The following is an 18,042-nucleotide window of genomic DNA, read 5'->3' on the forward strand; positions in this document are numbered from 1 at the left end:
TAAACTGACAGCGGAGTGCAGTGATGACAGCGCGGTGCGGGCCACATTGCAAGGCCTGGTGGGCTGAATTTGGCCCGCGGGCCTTGTGTTTGACACATGTGATCTAGAAAGTCTGCATCAACACGAAAACAACAACAAGAAACCCCACAACTAGCTGACACCAAGAGTCAACAAAGGCAGGCGTTTGTAGAGGGGAGACAAAATTGGATGCGGTGGCCAGGATGGGAGGTAAGTTTTTCTGTTTTGTTTGTTTTATTTTGCCCTCTTTGTTTCTGGAGCTGGGCTCAGCTGCAGAACATGTGGCAGCTAAAAATGCAATAGATGGCAGTAGTGAGTACATTTTAAAGACAATTTACTGACTTATGTTGATAAAATGGCAATAGTGTCCTTTTCATGATTAAAAGAGGTATAGAAATTTAATACTACTTAGATACTAGAGGCCTGGTATACGATATTCATGCACTGAGGGTGGGCCTTCAGCCTGCCCTGCACCATCCTGGGTTGAGACTCCTGGGGGGATGTCTGACTGCCAGCTTAGGCCCCCTCCCTGGTAAGCCAGCAAGCAGACATACCCCGGTGTCCTTAGTGCTGCCATGAGGCAGAAGAAGCTCCCATCGCCACCACTGCACTCACCAGCTGTGTGCTCAGCTTCTGGGTGAGTGGCACTGACCTGTGGGAGTGCACTGACCACCAGGGGGCAGCATCTGTGTTGAGCATCTGCCCCCTGGTGGTCAGTACACATCATAGTGACCTGTCATTCTTTAAATTGATTTGCATATTGGCCTTTTATTTTATATGATTCATTAGAAAAAGCAATCTGAGAAATATACCCTGTCTTTAGCAAAATAGACTAACTCCATAGGAACAAAAAATTCTTATTAAATGGAAAAAATGTATTTGTATTATATGGTAATTCAGAATAAAATTCATATAAATCTCATTTCTCCCATTCACAACCACAACACAAGCTTTGGGCATATGCTTAATTTTGCATATAAAAATATGGAACGAGAAAAAGAAGGAAAATCGTATTTGCTTCAACACTTTTTTAAAATATAACTAACACTGAATATTCTTGAAGTGTAATTATAAGAGACATGTGATATTTAATTTACAGGCTTAAATTATTTTTATAGTGAGGGTTTGAGAATAAGATGAGATTAGTTGTAGATAATAGAAAATAATCTTTTCACCCACAAACTGCTGAGCAATAAGTGTCATCCTTTTACTGGATAGTAGGAGAATTTAGACAATATAATTGAAACCTTGGCTTGAGTTTGAATCAGTGCTAGCAGGTGGCTTCTAGGAAACAAATCCTTTAGTTTAAGATAAGCATAGAGAATACTCTATGAAATTCACCTGAGAATATGGAAATCATGTGGGTCTCTATTTTGTAAAATTACTGTTTAAAATTCTCTGCTATTTGTAGATGATCCCTTGTTCTATGAGTCAACTCTGTTATTTTTATACAGTCCCTTATACTCTCAAAATCAATATATAAAAAGAAATTTTAGTGATCTGGTAAAGTATTAAATACATCCATGTGCTTTCATAAGAATTCTCTATTTCAACATTCACAATTATTTTAATCAAATAATTAATATTTAATTACAATAATAAAATACATTTTAATGTTTCATTCATACTAAATTTAATTGTAGGTAAAGAAAAAATACACAGTACAGAAAACTCAGAACATTTATAATTCCTATTACATGCTTTCTGTTTTTCAATTTATAATACAGGATATCAATTCAGACTATCTCCTAAATCATTTTAATTTTTGAAATTTCAAAGTGTTTATCCAACTCCTGACAACTATTCTAAGCACAGTTTACTCATTTTTCATTACTAAAGTTTTATAGTTCAGTGTTTTTCAACCTTTTTTGGGCAAAGGCACACTTGTTTCATGAAAAAAATCACAAGGCACACCACCATTAGAAAATGTTTAAAAATTTAACTCTGTGCCTACATTGACTATATATAAAGTAATTCTCTTGAATAGGAATCAAATAAACATAAAGAAAGTATTTTATAATTACTTTATTATGAAATATTAAGTAAACAAAATAGTGAAAAATTATAAAATTCTTGTCTTCTCTGCACCTACGGCACACCAGGCAACATCTCGCGGCACACTAGTGTGCCGCGGAACAGCGGTTGAAAAACGCTGTTATAGTTAACATTTGTATAAGAAGCACAAATTAATGTGTCTATTAAAATAGCCTCTCTAGTTAGTAGATTTTTTTTTGGAATTCTTTTACATGATTTTACTCCTCATTTAAATCCCAGATGATCTTCAAAGGCAAATCTTTCATGTTCCTTTGGAATATTTTGTCAAATCTTTCATTTTGCTCCACTGTGAAGTGATGTTTCCAGTCTCCAACAGTACCTAGAAATGAGCACACGATGGCACCTGCGTGAGTAAGTGGCACAATCCGGGCAGGAGTTTCTTCCCACCCACTTCAATCTCCTCTGCCAGCCACACTAAGTACCTGTTAGTTCTCCATGGGATTGATACTTCATGTTTCCTTACACAGAAATGAACTAAGAAACAACCTTAAAAACACTTATAAAGTTCACTCTCCTCAGCTAGTATGCTTTCACCAACCACTACCATTAAATTATAGCCTTTATTGCGATGGTATAAGAAGAGTAAAGAGTAGATGACTAGACTAGAGATTCTTAATATATTTTACTGAAAACCAAGCACCAAAGAAATACAAGTACCATATCATTTCACTCATATGTGGAATTTAATGAACAAACTGAACTAACAAGCAAAATAAATTCCTAGAGAGCAATCAGACAACTCTGGTATGGGGTAACTATTTGGAGTGTGGGGTGCAGAGATGGAGGAAAAAAACAGAAAGAACTCATGGACATGGACAACAGTGTGGTGATTGTGCAAAGGAGAGAGATGGCTAGAGGTGGAAGATGGGATAGGGGAGATAAATGGGGATGGGGAAAGGATAAAATAAAGAGAAAATTTATATCCAAAAATAAAAAGAAAATAAATGCCGGGCACCAGACTTGACAAACTATTTGTATCATCTAATATAATTCTTAACACAACTCCACAATATCAGCATTTCTTCATTTTTAAAATTGAAAATACTGAAGGGATTAAGAAGTATAGCCTGGTAATTACAAAATAGTTATGGGATGTAAAATACAGTATAGGGAATATGGTCAATAATATTGTAATAACTATGGATTGTGCCAAGTGGGTACTCTAATTATTGGGGGAATCACTTCATAAATTATATAAATGTCTAACTGCTATGCTGCATAGCTGAAACTAATATAAAATAATCTTGAATCTCAACTATAATTTAAAAAGTAAAAATAAATAAATAAAAAGCTAAAGATAAAATAAATAAAATTGAAAAGAAAGACCAGCCAGCAGGGCTCAGTGGTTGAGTGTTGACCTACGAACCAGCAGGTCACAGTTTGATTCCTGGTCAGGTCACAATCTGACTCCCCAGTGTGTGGTGTGCAGGAGGCAACCAACCAATGATTCTCTCTCATCATTGATGTTTCTATGTCTCCCTCCATCTCTCCTCCTCTGTGAAATCAATAAAAACATACTTTAAAACTGTAAAAAAAAAAAAATGAAACCCAAAGATTTTCAAGTAATGAAATCAAGGTCACAGAGGGTGTTCAGAGCTCTCATTGCTTCAGTTTTACTTGAAGGAGGTTAGAAACTGTCATTAAGCCAATTTTTTAATGAAGATTATTGGGCATCTTCCACTATCAGATTTTCTTTTTAAAACATTAGGTGCCCGGTGCAGGAAATCTGTGCACTGAGGTAGGGGTCCGTCAGCCCAGCCTGCCCCGTCTCACATACTGGGAGCCCTAAAGGGATATCCTACGGATGGCTTAAGCCTGCTTCCCATTGGGAGCAGACCTAAGCCGCAGTCTGGCCTCCCTTTGCCGGAGGTTACCAGGCTGATCAGGGGAAGGTGCCAGCTCCATTACCCTGCTGCTGCAGCCACTGCCAGTCACCGCAGCCGCCAAGGTATTTTCATCAACATAGAGTCTAGTCCCCTCACCATAAAAAAATGACAACTTTCTTTAAGTATTTTCAAGATGTGTCTTTCATAGGCTATGACATTTGTTTATTCATTTTTCTTTTTATCCTCACCTGAGGATGTGTTTCCATTGAGATTTTTCCCTTCCCTTTGATCCCAAGCTCAGCCCCTTCCCAAACCTAAAACCTCCACCCCAGGCTGTAGGCTTGGGAAGGGATTCCCCTCCAACACCTCCCCAAGCCTAAAGCCTCTGCCTGATGGCAGGCTGGGATTATGCAAATTAACTGCCATCTTTATTTGGTTAATTTGCATGCTCACTCTGATTGGCTGTGGGTGTAGCAAAGGTAGTCTATTTACATGTTTCTCTATTTTTAGGTAAGATTATCATTGGCATTTGGAACTGTTAGCAAGCTATTTATGTGTATGAGAATTACTTTGTATTTGATATAATCAAGCAATGAGACTTAAAAGCTGATAGTAAATGGGACAAAAGAAACACTTTTTAAAAAATAGCAATATCAAGAGCAATTTCAAGATCTTCATTAATTTAGAATAATCAAAATGCTAAGTTGTGGGTAAATTAGTGAATAAAATATGAATAAAAGAAGTACAAATTATGTTCTAGAAAAATGTATATTAAAAGATAAAAAAAATTTAATTGAAATTAAGAAGTATCAGGGGGGAAAACATTCATTCTTAATTCCTGGCATGTTATAAAAGCACAATAAAAATTAATTTCATGTTGTTATTAAGTACTTGAATTCATAGCATATTGGTTTCATGAAGTATTAACCTACTTTATACACTGAATAAATCTGATACATGAGGAAATAACTATTAACTCAAATTCCCATTCCCACAACAAAATACCTGTTGGGTTTACTTCTAGAATGTTCTAGGAGAAAAAAAGAGAACCAATAATTGGAGCTGTCTTGGTCACATTTATCCATCACCTTCAGATAAGACTTGCTAACCAATTTTATTTATTTATTAAATATATAGCCTTTTTTTTTAAAAAAAATACTTCTTATTGATTTTTTTACAGAGGAAGAAAGAGGGATAGGGAGCTAGAAACATCAGTGAGAGGGAAACATCAATCAGCTGCCTCCTGCACCCCTCCTACTGGGGATGTGCCTCCAACCAAGGCACATGCCCTTGAACGAAATCAAATCTGGGACCTTTCAGTCCACAGGCTGAAGCTCTATCCACTGAGCCAAACTGGTTTTTGGCAGTTGCTAACCAATTTTTAAGAGTAGGGACATGTAGGCTAAAAGGAAGGAATGTAATATTGATTAATTAGGTTCAAGTGTTAGACTATGTACTACAAAATTGTTAGTGTCCTGGGATCCTTTTCAGGGCCATTTGCAGTTAAGATCTTTGATTCTCTCAGGTCCCAATGGCAGGACTTAGAAAGATCGGTAAACACCCCTTAATTAGTGTAGGGACCAGCCAATCACGGAACTCTCAACACTTTTGCTTCTAAAACCCCTTGAGCATCACCTTTGCGCAGAAAATGTCCGTCATCGGTTCTTTTCCCAATTTCATGTTTTAGAATCTCATCATAATTTGCTTTTGGATCAGACTTCATGTTCTGAAATGTAGCCTGTTTCACAATAGCTTCCACATCTGCTTCACTCAGTTCCTTCTCAAGAAAACGGCTGATTTTAAGCACAGAACTTCTGAGATCCTGAAAGAATTGTGGGTATGAGAAACTATTCAGCTTACAAAGAATGCATGAGTTACATCCCAACATCTTGATCACATTTTGGAAAACTGAAGATGATTGGACTTGCTGTAAGTCTAAATTTTGACAAAGATATATTACTTTCCTATTCCTTCTATGAAAATGAGTGCTCTGGTTGTCAGCTTTGTTAGAGCTTTCTATCGTTCCTCCTACCAGGAATCAAGTCTGCAACCCAGGCCCTCCTGGAAATAGAACCAGCAACCCTTCAGTGCACAGGAAGACACCTAACCAACTAGTCACACCGGCCAGGGCTGGTCCCAGCATTTCAAAGTGCCTTGGTCCTTTTGGCAATCACTAGTCTTGTGAGTTTGCTCTTATTGACACAGATGGGGGCATGGAAAGGAACCACAGTAGATGGTTGTGTACAGTGAGAAGAGAGGGGCAGGCAGTTAGAAATCCCTGAAAAAGCATGAGAAATAGGTAGGTCCCAAGAAAATGAGGAAAATGTGGTTCATTAAAACCAAAATAAAAAAAAGGGGGTTCAAAGAAATAATTGTTAAAAATAACCTTTGCCTCTTACCTTTTTCATTTCCTCATACATCATGAACAGAATGCTGAAGTCATGTCTGTGCTCATACCAGCCTCTGACGTGATCAAACCAACGGCTTCCGACCACTGGGGGGAAATCAGTCAGTAACACGGGAAAGATGCTGCACTTACCACACAGCACATAGAGTCTCTCTTTTCTGTTCTGGCATCCTCCGGAAGGAGAGGAGAGCCCCCAGCACTGACATCTGTGTGACCTGGTAAGATGGTGCTCTGGGAAACGATCACCTGATTTCAGGGAAAGCCGCCTGTCCTGTGTCTGGAGGACAAGCAGCCGTGAGGAAAATACGAAGCCAAACAACTGATTGTGGAGGTTTAGGGTGAGCTCCTTACTTTCTTCCTTCTCCCACCTGAAAAGCTGTCTTTATTTCTCCTTTTATTATCTAAATAAGTGCGAGCCCCAATTCCACATCCCACAAGCCTCTGACATCAATCTATCCTCCTCAGTGTTGAAATGAATATTCCACCGCTGCCATATAAGGCCTACCACAGGTCCACGACAGAACACAAACACTGCATCCACTTTGAACTGGTAATCATTGTGGTTCTTTTATGATCTGGTCAAACTCTTTCTTAAACAATATGCCTTTGCAACCATAACAGTTCCCAAAGTGGTGCTGGTGAGAACAGAAAAGCCAGTGGGTGGCAAATTAAGTTAACAGAGTAGTAGCCACTTGTGTGCATCCAGCTTCTATCATTCCTCTTCCTTATTTCCTTCAAATATGTACCCCAAGTTTGAGAATTTGGCTAGATGGCATCATGACCTTATGAACAAGTTGAGTGCATAAATTCATAGTTACCATTCCCATCTAGAAACCTTTTCATAAAATATTCCATATCATTCCCAGCTTCAAGTCTGACCACCAAATTTGAGAAATGAAAGTATGAAGTCATAACATCTTTTGGGTTTCTGTAGACATAAACAATCTGCAGGGGGGATAGTAAAATAAAATAATTTTAACAATTGTTGGTTGTCCTTACAGGTCGTTGTTATTTTTGTTGCTCCTTTTTCACAACAACATATTTCACTATATAAATGCATAATAATTTGTTTCATCCAGCCTACTTGTCATGGAAATTTAGGTAATAGCCATTTTTTTGCTATTACAAAGACTGTTGAAGTAATCAACTTTATTCATAGGACATTTCACATGTGCAAGCATATGGGAATAAAATCCAAAAGTAATATTATTTATTTGTAAAGTTGGTTACTACTACAAATTATCCTGCATAGAAACTGTTTCAATGTACCCTCTGTAAGCGTTAAGTGACATTTGATAAAACAAATACAAAAACCAGAGAACACTGGAGAGCATTTCTAAAAGGAAAAACTACTTAACAGGTGATATTGAAACAAAAAATTGTCCATATAGTATAAAACTGAAATTCTACTTCATAGCTCATAGCAGACCAGAAAAAATAATTTACAAATGGATTAAGTATTTAAATATGAAAGCATTATTTGACATTTTAAAAATAAAAAATATATTTCTAGTCTCAGAGAAAAAAAGATTTCCTAAACAGAAAGAAATTTTGGTTAAAATAAAAACTGATTAATTAAATTATATTAAGTTTTAATGAATGCTATAAATCAAAATACATAGTATGAGGTTACAAAAAGCAACAAAGTATGAGAAAAGCAACACATATAACCAATAATTTAATAGAATCCAGAATATGTATAAAACAAATCATTAAGAAAAAGATAATGAAATTTAAAAATTGGTCAAAAATCATAATGTCACAGAATAAGAAATAACTATGGCCAATAAACATATCAAAAAGTGCTTAATCTCATTACTGATTAGGAAAATGCAAACTCAGATTAGCTTGAGATATCATCTTATAATTTATATTAAAAACTAAAAAGTTTGGCCCCAGTCTGTTTAGTTCAGTGGATAAAGCATGGGAATGTGGACCAAAGGAACCCAGGTTTGATTCTGGTCAAGGGGAGGTAGCTAGGTTGAAGGCTCCTCTGGGCCTGGAGGCTCATGCAGGAGGCAACCAATCCATGTGTTTCTCTCACATCGGCATCTCTCTCTGTCTTCCCTCTCTCTTCCACTCTCCCTAAAAATCAATGGAAAATATCCTCAGTTGAGGATTAAAAAGAAGAAAAAAGAATGTGTATTGCGATGTAATATACACATTTGCTGCAACTAAACTGTCTATCAATACACTAAACATTGTAGAGCCATACAAAAATCCTACTAAACCATTAAAAAAAAGGAATAGAATTTCATGTGCTGTCATCCAAGAAATGTTGTTATATACTATATGATCACACTACAAGCAATGTGTGGGATGACCCAATTTATGTGTATACTTATAATTCCATATATATTTAAGGTGTCAAACAGTATAAAATATTATAATTATCACATTTGAAAGACTATGGAAGAGTGGGCCGAGAGGAAAATATTTGAAGACAGTATTTTTGTTTGTGCCAAAGGTCCACAAGCTCTTTAGATGACTTACTTTAGCTTTTTTGCGCTTGAGACCTTTGGGTACTAAATAATACGGGAGGTGGGAACAGAATAGGCGAGGAGATGGTCTCTTGAGAAAGTCTGTTTTGCGTATATTGTATTCCAAGAAGGGGACTCTATCTAGTGTGGACAAATTTTCAGTTCTATTACGATGTCCCTCAGAATAAATCAAGCTTAGTATCTGCTGAGTCCAGATGGTTCCTGTAAAAACAAATAATTTCATTTTCAACACTGAATTAATTTTTTATTAACAATGTCAATAATTATGCCATCTATTGCAAAACTATTTGGAGCTTTTTCTTTCTTTTTAACCACTCTAAATATGCCAAGGAAATATGCTCAACTTTTTTTCCATGTATTTTACATTAAAACTACTAAAGATAAAATGAGGTGTTCTAAGTTTCCTTTTTACTGAAAAAGAGTGTGACAGTAGTGATTAGTTCAATCCTTCAGCTCGGTTCTTCCCTGTAATTCATGTATGTTGTCGTGTGATTTTCTGCGGATCTCTCTGTTCCTCCTTCCTTAGTCTTGCTTAAAGCTTTACCTTTTGGAAATATAGACAGTTTAAGAGCACAAGACCACTTTCAACTTTCCTTTTTAACGTTGTATAGTAGGTCTCCCAATACAGTGCTAAGTGAAAGTACTGATAGGCATTCTTGTCTCATACTTGTTTTTAAATGTTTCACCATTGCATTTGATGTCTGTGGTAGTTTTTGGAAGATTCTATTCATGAGGTTAAAGAAGTTCACTTTCTTCCTAGTTTGCTAATAGTCCGCATTAGGAATGTACACTGAATTTATTAAATGCTTGTTCTGCACCTGTTGAGATGATAATTCAGGTTTTCTTCTATACTTTAATAATGTGTGTGAACTGCATTAATATATCTGTTTTTAAATATATTTTATTGATTTTTTACAGAGAGGAAAGGAGAGAGATAGAGAGTTAGAAACATCGATGAGAAAGAAACGTTGATTCAGCTGCCTCCTGCACACTCCCCAATGGGGACATGCCCACCACCAGGTACATGCCCTTGACCGGAATTTAACCTGCGACCTTTCAGTCCACAGGTCGATGCTCTATCCACTGGGCAAAATCGATTAGGGCTGCATTAATATATTTTTAAACCAATCTTGAAATAAAGCCACCTTGGTCACAGTAGGATTTTTTTTTTTTTTTACATTGCTAGATTTGTTTTCCTTATGTTTATTTGGTGTAGGATTTTTGCACCTATGTTCATGAATATATAATCAATGTTCTAAAAGAATGTGAGGTGTCAATAATCTTCCAATCATTGCTACTCAATTGAGTAGATTCAATAGATACAATAGGTTTGATAAAATTTATATGAATCCTGGAGAGTCACTCACCTCCCCTGTAAGGTGAGTAAGACCCCAGAAGGTTGGACTAAGGGCTGGTGTGTGCTTGCCAAACACTTAGGCTGGGTTAAGGTAAAGGAAAAATTCTTATAGGCTGCTTAACCTAAAACTAAGCAAAATGAAGAACACCAACAGCTAAGGGAGGAAAATAAAAAAAGACCTGATATCAAATGTGCCAACACATTCTGCAGAGTAGAAAAATCCAGGGAAAAGGCACTGTGTTACTAATTTGGGGAAAATAGAGTCCTGAATTTCAATGTCAGTAGTAAAAGGAAGGGAATGGAGTATTTTCATGAAAATCAAGAATGATTTTTTTGTATTGACTTTGACTCCAGTGTATTTTTGGGCAATATTAACCACTTTGTATAACATTGATTCAAGAACACCAAACACCCTGTGTTCTAAGAAGCACATATAAAAAAATAAGCTTTTAAGGGAATTGTAAGATTTGAGGACAATTTGCTTTAGTTCAAAATTATTTGATTATGATAGGGAAATAAAAGCAATTAGTGTAATGGAAAAGCATAATGAAAATCAGTTCTGACTGAGAGATGATGCTAACCAAAATCCTGCTGTGTGTTTTTTTGTTGTTTTTTTGTTTTTGTTTTTGTTTTTTAAATATATTTTCTTCCATTCTCAGAGAAAGAACAACAGCATTGACCTAGTATCTCTTTGGCTCAGTATTTGGTTTCTTCATAGGAGCTTTAAAAAATGACAATATATGCATTTTAAGTGATCTTATATGTGAAAAATTTTAAATTTATTAAAAATCGTGTGCTCTAAATGTAGGCTGGGCTACTGTTAAAGTCTGGAAAAGGACCCATTTGTACACACGTATTACCAAACCAGAGTGAAAACTGGTAACAAGGAGTCCACTCCTCAAACTTACCAGATTTGGGATATGTAATTATGAAGACATCATCATTTCTAATTTCAAAATCATCTAGATTTTCTAGAAAGTCCGGATCAATTAAAGTAGATTCAAAATTATAGCCTTTATAGTTCAGCAAATATGTGTCTTTGTTGTCCATACTTATTCACCTACAAGTAAAAAGAAATATAATTATTTTCAATTTCTTAGTATTTTATAGTAATTAAAAACACTAGCTAAAAAAAAAAACAAAACAAAACAAAACAAAAAAACAAAACACTTGCTGAGTGTTTGATATATGCCAAGCACCTTTTAAATGTCATGTGTCTCAACCCATACCATACTAAAGAGCATCCTATGTAATAAAAGCATAATATGCAAATTGACTGTCACTCCAACACACAAGATGGCTGCCTCCATGTGGACACAAGATGGCTGCCACAAGATTTCCAGCAGGGGAGAGAAGTTGGGAGGAACCAGACCTGCAAAGGAGGGCAGTTGGGGACAATCAGGCAGCAAAGCAGGGCAGTTGGGAGGGACCAGGCCTGCAAAGAAGGGCAGTTGGGGGATATCAAGCCTGTAGAGGAGGGCAGTTAGGGGTGACCAAGCCAGCAGAGGAGGGGAGTTGGGGGCAACTGGTCCTGCAGTGAAGGGCAATTTGGGGAACCCAGGGCTGTAGGGGAAGGCAGTTAGGGGCAATCAGACTGGCAGGCAAAAGCAGTTAGGGGTAATCAGGAAGATAGGAAGACAAGCAGTTGGGAGCCAGCAGTCCTGGATTGTGAGAGGGATGTCCTACAGCCCATTTAGGCCCGATTCTACTAGGATCGGTTCTAAACGGGCAGTAGGACATCCCTCGAGGAGTCCCAGATTGGAGAGGGTTTAGACTGAGCTGAGGGACACACACCCCCGTGCACAAATTTCATGCATGGGGCCTATAGTCCTATATAATAAACCCTAATATGCAAATCGACTGAACATCAGAATGACTAGTAACTATGATGTGCACTAACCACCAGGGGTTAGATCCTCAATCCAAAAGCTTCTCCTCTGGAGTCAGTAAGTTCTCACAAGGAGAGCACGGTTCAGCAAGAAGCTGGGCTCACAGAGGCAAGCAAGCACAGCATCAGTGGCAGGAGCCTCTCCTGCCTCCACTGCAGGTGGGCAGTAAGGACCGAGGGGTCCTGGATTATGAAAGCCCCCGACTGCGAGAGTGATGTCTGCCTGCCTGATTAGGCCCGATCCCCCCAGCAATCGGACATCCCCTGAGTGTGCCTGACTGCAAGAGGGTTCAGGCCAGGCTGAGGCACACCTCATCCCAGTGCATGAATCCATGCACTGGGCCTCTAGTACATATATAAAGATTTACTCTTAACAGCAACCAAACATTCCTAGAGATTCTATAACTATTTTAAAGAGGAGGAAACTACCCTGTTTCCCCGAAAATAAGACAGTGTCTTATATTAATTTTTACTCCCAAAGTTGTGCTAGGTCTTATTTTCAGGGGATGTCTTATCTTTCCATGTGCTAGGTCTAATTTTCGGAGGATGTCTTATTTTCAGGGAAGTAAGATACTGAAAAGTTAAACAGCTTTTTCTAAAACCCCAGGAAGGAGGTATTATCATGATTCCAAACATAGAACTGAAGAAAACAGGTAAAGGAGGTACAAGGTTGCCCAACTGAAAGATCTGGCAGGATTTGATGTCAGATTATGTGGCCACAGAGCCCATGCCTTCAATCACTTCAGTAATACAGTTTCTTAGTGTTTCATATTTTTATTATTATAGAAATAGGAAATTCTCCAAGAAAATTGTACTTTTTTGGGGGGGGGACAAAAATAATCTGTTTCCCCTGAAAGAAGCTTCTGAAGCTTTGGGATCTGTCTGCCATTTCAAATAAATTGTGGAATTTGCTCTGTGTGAGTAACACCAACTGGTTTTAATTTGGAGATGACACCCTCAGATAGTTGTAAGATATTGTAAGGTTTTTAGTACATTTTCCAATTGAATTTTATCAGAAATCCTAAATAAATTTTAATAAGAAAGTCAAAATATATATAGGAATCACACAGTCTAAAGAAATACACGTTCAAAAATTGAACCAGTTAGGCATTTCTTTATTAACTCCATCTGTTAAATCTATTATATATACTGATTTCAAAGAGGGAGAGGAAGTAAGAGAGATAGAAACATCAATGAAAGAGAATCATTGATCAGTTGCCTTCTGCTCTCCCCCTTCTGGGAGTTGAGCCCACTATCCAGGCATGTTCCCTGACCAGCAATCAAACTGATCCCTGGTTCATAGGCTGATGCTCACTGAGTCACCCAACTGGGTGAGAAATCTACTCTTGAATGTTAAATAGATGAGAAAATCCCAGAAGTTCTAATAACACTCGGTGTAGAACCAACACATATGTTAGCTGTGTACTTTTAAAAGAAATTCTGTGCACACCTTGAAAATGAATTTGTTAAAGTTGCAAATATGGCTTTGTCTAAATTGCATGTCAAAAACATTTAATTCTTTTACAAAAAATGTAAATCATCTGACTGATAGAGGAAGGTCAGAGGTTAGAATTTTGCTGAGTAAGAGTAGAAACATCACTTGCATTAGAATTACCTGGATTTTGGTAAATGTTCATATTCTAGGCTCGATAACAGAGTGATAGGATTAGAATTTCTAGAAATATGCATTTTAATCCTTGGAATCACACTTAAAAAAAAAAAAAAAAAAGTAGAGTGGGTTGGGGGACCAAAATACTCTTTCAATGAATGTTTATCTCATCTTCCAGAGAAGGCTTTGTGGGATGTTAATTGATCTCTAATTAAAAGATCTTATTAAGACCACACTAAGTTGCTAGAGCTTTCCTGACTCAAGGTGAAGTCCAGGCAACCTCAACTGGTGAGAAGGATAGAGGAGACTGGATGATAAATTACAAAGAATTGTTTCAAGAGATAGACGGAGTGCTGTTCTGACTGTGCTATTATGAAAATTTCCAGGAAAAACCTCGATAACTCAACCTCTGGAGTGTGGTGAGGAAGAATTTATACTGTATAACATGGACACACACACCAAAAAGCACCAATTGCAGGAATTCTTGATTCAGAGAAAAGAGGAGAGAGTGTCAGGCAGTCCACAAAAACATTCTAAAATCACTCCTTTTAACTACTTATTACATTTAGTATGTTTTACACAGTCTTAAGAGAGAAGAAGCTATTTTGTCACAGAAACCAGGAGGAAAGAGTAGAGTGTGGGATGCATTTTTATATAGGATCTTGGGACTGGTGAGTCATGTATTGTTTGTATCTCCTTAATGAATATGGGAGAAAGTACTTGTACAAAGAAAAAAATGTCATGTATTTTCCCTATTCTTGCCTTGAATCCAAAAGAAAAGGAAGAAAAACAAAAATTTGAGGAGAAAGAAATAAAGTCATTGTATGCTGAAGAGAGAATAAGACTTGAAAGAGGCTCTATGTCTACGTTTTCACTACTCACTGTTGCACGTCAACTGATGAAGCAAAATCCACCTCTGAGATAACTGCATGGATGACGGAAAGATGTGCTGCTGAGAAATAAATACTCCCTACAAGTGTATTTTGGCCAATGATTAGTGCTCTAGGGAGTCAACAGATAGCTCAGTTTGAATAAATAAATTAGGTAATACTTTATTGGGAAATAGACATGTGATTAGTCCAGACAACGCAATAGTTAAAGCTGGTGGAGATAAAAAAGATACCTGCATGTAACCAGTCATCATATTTACTTAAATTAGAAACTATAAAACAGCAGGTATTTGAAAGCTATAGCAACATCTTCCTTGGGCATGAAGGATGGCTCCTCAAATTGTTTAGACCCATTTCAGAAGGCTGGTCCTTTCTCAGGTTTTTAATCCAAACAACCTATGTAAAACTGGCTAAGGCTATGGGAGGTTCCAAGAACTTTATAAAATCACAGTGTATTTAAATTCATTTTCTAAAACATCCAGGGTTGTCCTTCTACTCCTGTTTTATTTTTTTATTTTTTTTAAATATATTTTATTGATTTTTCACAGAGAGGAAGAGAGAGGGATAGAGAGTTAGAAACGTCGATGAAAGAGAATCATCAACCAGCTGCCTCTTGCACACCCCCTACTGGGGATGTGCCCGCAACCAAGGTACATGCCCTTGACCGGAATCGAACCCGGGACCTTTCAGTCCGCAGGTCGACGCTCTATCCACTGAGCCAAACCAGTGCCGGCTACTCCTGTTTTATATTGCATTTTTAGTACATATTACAGACAATGCAGCCTATCTCTTTTGTATCTATTCTAATAATAGAGGAATATGCAAATTGTCTGTGATGCTGTCACAGTAATAGTAAAGACCAACAGTAGGCTGGTGGGGCGACCAGGCCAGCGGGGGGAGGATTTAGGGGCAATCAGACAGGCCTAAATTGGCAGTCGGACATCCCCCAAGGGGCCCCGGATTGGAGAGGGTGCAGGCTGGGCTGACAGAACTGTGTATTAAATCATCAGAACTTTTCATTGTATAACTGAAAGTTTGTACCCTTTGACCAACATCTCCCCATTTTCTCCACCTCCCAGCCCCTCAGAAACCACCATTTCATTCTTTGTTTTAATGATTTTGCATTTTACTGTTAGGGGTCGAATATGAGACCTTCTCCCCCACTCTTTGAACCATCAATGTAGATTATTTCAGAATAGAATTTATATTATGTAACAACATGAAATCCTGCACATAAGAGATCTTAGCCTATTTACCAGACCTTTGACAAAACAATACTGATTTGTCATTGACGTGAGTCGACCAGTTAGCTAAAAACGACCTAATGAACTCTCTGATGGAACCAAGACCAAACCTCTTGTTTCAAAACAGAAAAAAAAAAAATCTAAAGAAAGGCAAGGTCAAAACAGATGAGTTACAAAACAGCAATGATCAAAGCAAGTCTCCAAAAGAGAAGAAAACAAACAAAGAACAAGTGTAACCAAAGTTTCATTTCAGACAGGTGAGGGCTCTCAGAGAGCACTTAGACCAGACAGACCAGAGCTCTCAGACAGCAGCTGATGCCCTCCCCCGGAGGAACTGGGCTTCAGTCATAGAGTCTTCTCCCCTGCCAAAACGTGACCTCGGGTGACTCGTTGCTGAGTCCTAGATGGCCAAAAAGACCAGACAGCGGTGATAGAAGACCCCTCCTGTGCACCCCAGTTTGACTTCCAGTCAGACTTGGAGTCCACAGACTCCACAGAGACCCGTTTCCTTCCACCAGCTAAGTGTTCCAGGCCCCTGATGCCTTGAGAGGAAGAGCAGGGAGAGCCCTGAGATAAAGAACTCTCTACTGCTGCTGGGAAATCCCTGTAGTCCCTGTCATGGGGTCAGCCTGCCAGGAGCCGCTGCACCCTCAGCCCAGGCCCTCGGGCCTTACCGAGGTCCAGATGGTCCCAGAAGAGTCGCCAGAAATTGTAACTGAAAATCCAGATTCTGCTGCCTGCCACAGCAAAATCCAAACTCTGGCACTGAAGTCCTGGCATTTTTGGAAACATCTAGAAAGTCTGGATCAACATGAAAACAACAAAAAGAAACCCCACAACTAGCTGACACCAAGAGTAAACAAAGGCAGGAGTTTGTAGAGGGGAGACAAAATTGGAGGCGGTGGCCAGGATGGGAGGTAAGTTTTTCTGTTTTGTTTGTTTTATTTTGCTCTCTTTGTCTCTGGAGCTGGGCTCAGCTGCAGAACATTAGTGGCAGCTAAAAATGCAATAAAGTATGTAACCACTAGATGGCAGTAGTGAGTACATTTTAAAGACAATTTACTGAATTCTGTTGATAAAATGGCAATAGTGTCCTTTTCATGATTAAAAGAGGTATAGAAATTTAATACTACTTAGATACTAGAGGGCTGGTATACGATATTCATGCACTGAGGGTGGGCCTTCAGCCTGCCCTGCACCATCCTGGGTTGAGACTCCTGGGGGGATGTCTGACTGCCAGCTTAGGCCCCCTCCCTGGTAAGCCAGCAGGCAGACATACCCCAGAGTCCTTAGTGCTGCCATGAGGCAGAAGAAGCTCCCATTGCCACTACTGTGCTTACCAGCTGAGAGCTAGGCTTCTGTGTGAGTGGCACTCCCCTTGTGGGAGTGCACTGACCACCAAGGGGCAGATCCTGCAATGAGCATCTTCCCCCGGTGGTCAGTGCACATCATAGTGACTGGTCATTCTGCAAATTGATTTGCATATTGGCCTTTTATTATATATGACTCATTAGAAAAAGCAATCTGAGAAATATACCCTGTCATTAGCAAGATAGACTAACTCCATAGGAACAAAAAATTCTTATTAAATGGAAAAAATGTATTTGTATTATATGGTAATTCAGAATAAAAATCTCATTTCTCCCATTCACAGCCACAACACAAGCTTTGGGCATATGCTTAATTTTGCATATAAAAATATGGAACGAGAAAAAGAAGGAAAATCGTATTTGCTTCAACACTATTTTTTTTAATATAACTATCACTTAATATTCTTGAAGTGTAATTGCAAGAGACATGTGATCTTTAATTTCAGACTTAAATTATTTTTATAGTGAGAAGGAGGATTTGAGAATTAGATGAGATTGGTTACAGATAATAGAAAATAATCTTTTCACCCACAAACTGCTGAGCATTAATATCATCCTTTTACTGGATAGTAGGAGAATTAAGACAGTATAGTTTAAACCTTGGCTTGAGTTTGAATCAGTGCTAGGAGGTGGCTTCTAGGAAACAAATCCTTTAGTTTATAGATAAGCATAGAGAATACTCTATGAAATTCACCTGAGAATATATAAATCATGTGGGTCTCTATTTTGTAAAATTACTGTTTAAAATTCTCTGCTATTTGTAGACGATTCCTTCTTCTTTGAGTCAACTCTTATTTTTAGACAGTCCCTTATACTCTCAAAATCAATATATAAAAATAAATTTTAGTGATCTGGTAAAGTATTAGATAGATCCATG

The 18,042-nt window shown here is 38.0% G+C and overlaps 1 protein-coding gene across 1 annotated transcript; it reads right to left on the bottom strand.

Moving 5' to 3' along the window:
- Nucleotides 1–2,242: 2,242 nt before the first annotated feature.
- LOC311625942 (amine sulfotransferase-like) lies at nucleotides 2,243–14,653 on the bottom strand. The gene is made up of 7 exons (XM_084890701.1): nucleotides 14,544–14,653; nucleotides 11,073–11,224; nucleotides 8,800–9,008; nucleotides 7,125–7,251; nucleotides 6,299–6,393; nucleotides 5,535–5,721; nucleotides 2,243–2,392 (listed from the first exon to the last, which is right to left on the bottom strand). Exons 2-7 carry the CDS (start codon nucleotides 11,212–11,214, stop codon nucleotides 2,271–2,273), a joined length of 882 nt encoding a protein of 293 aa, XP_084746827.1. The 5' UTR covers nucleotides 11,215–11,224; nucleotides 14,544–14,653; the 3' UTR covers nucleotides 2,243–2,270.
- Nucleotides 14,654–18,042: the final 3,389 nt, after the last annotated feature.

Source organism: Pipistrellus hanaki, assembly GCF_964339955.1.
Source record: "Pipistrellus hanaki genome assembly, chromosome: 7".
NCBI classification, from domain to species: Eukaryota; Metazoa; Chordata; class Mammalia; order Chiroptera; family Vespertilionidae; genus Pipistrellus; species Pipistrellus hanaki.

Excerpts from the sequence above, each read along its gene's own strand:
- LOC311625942 (XM_084890701.1), bottom strand. The coding sequence starts at position 11,214 with ATGGACAACAAAGACACATATTTGCTGAACTATAAAGGCTATAATTTT. Across the intron at positions 9,009-11,072 it reads AATTACATATCCCAAATCTG|GAACCATCTGGACTCAGCAG; the intron begins GTAAGTTTGAGG and ends TTGTTTTTACAG. Across the intron at positions 7,252-8,799 it reads TCAAGCGCAAAAAAGCTAAA|ATTGTTTATGTCTACAGAAA; the intron begins GTAAGTCATCTA and ends TCCCCCCTGCAG.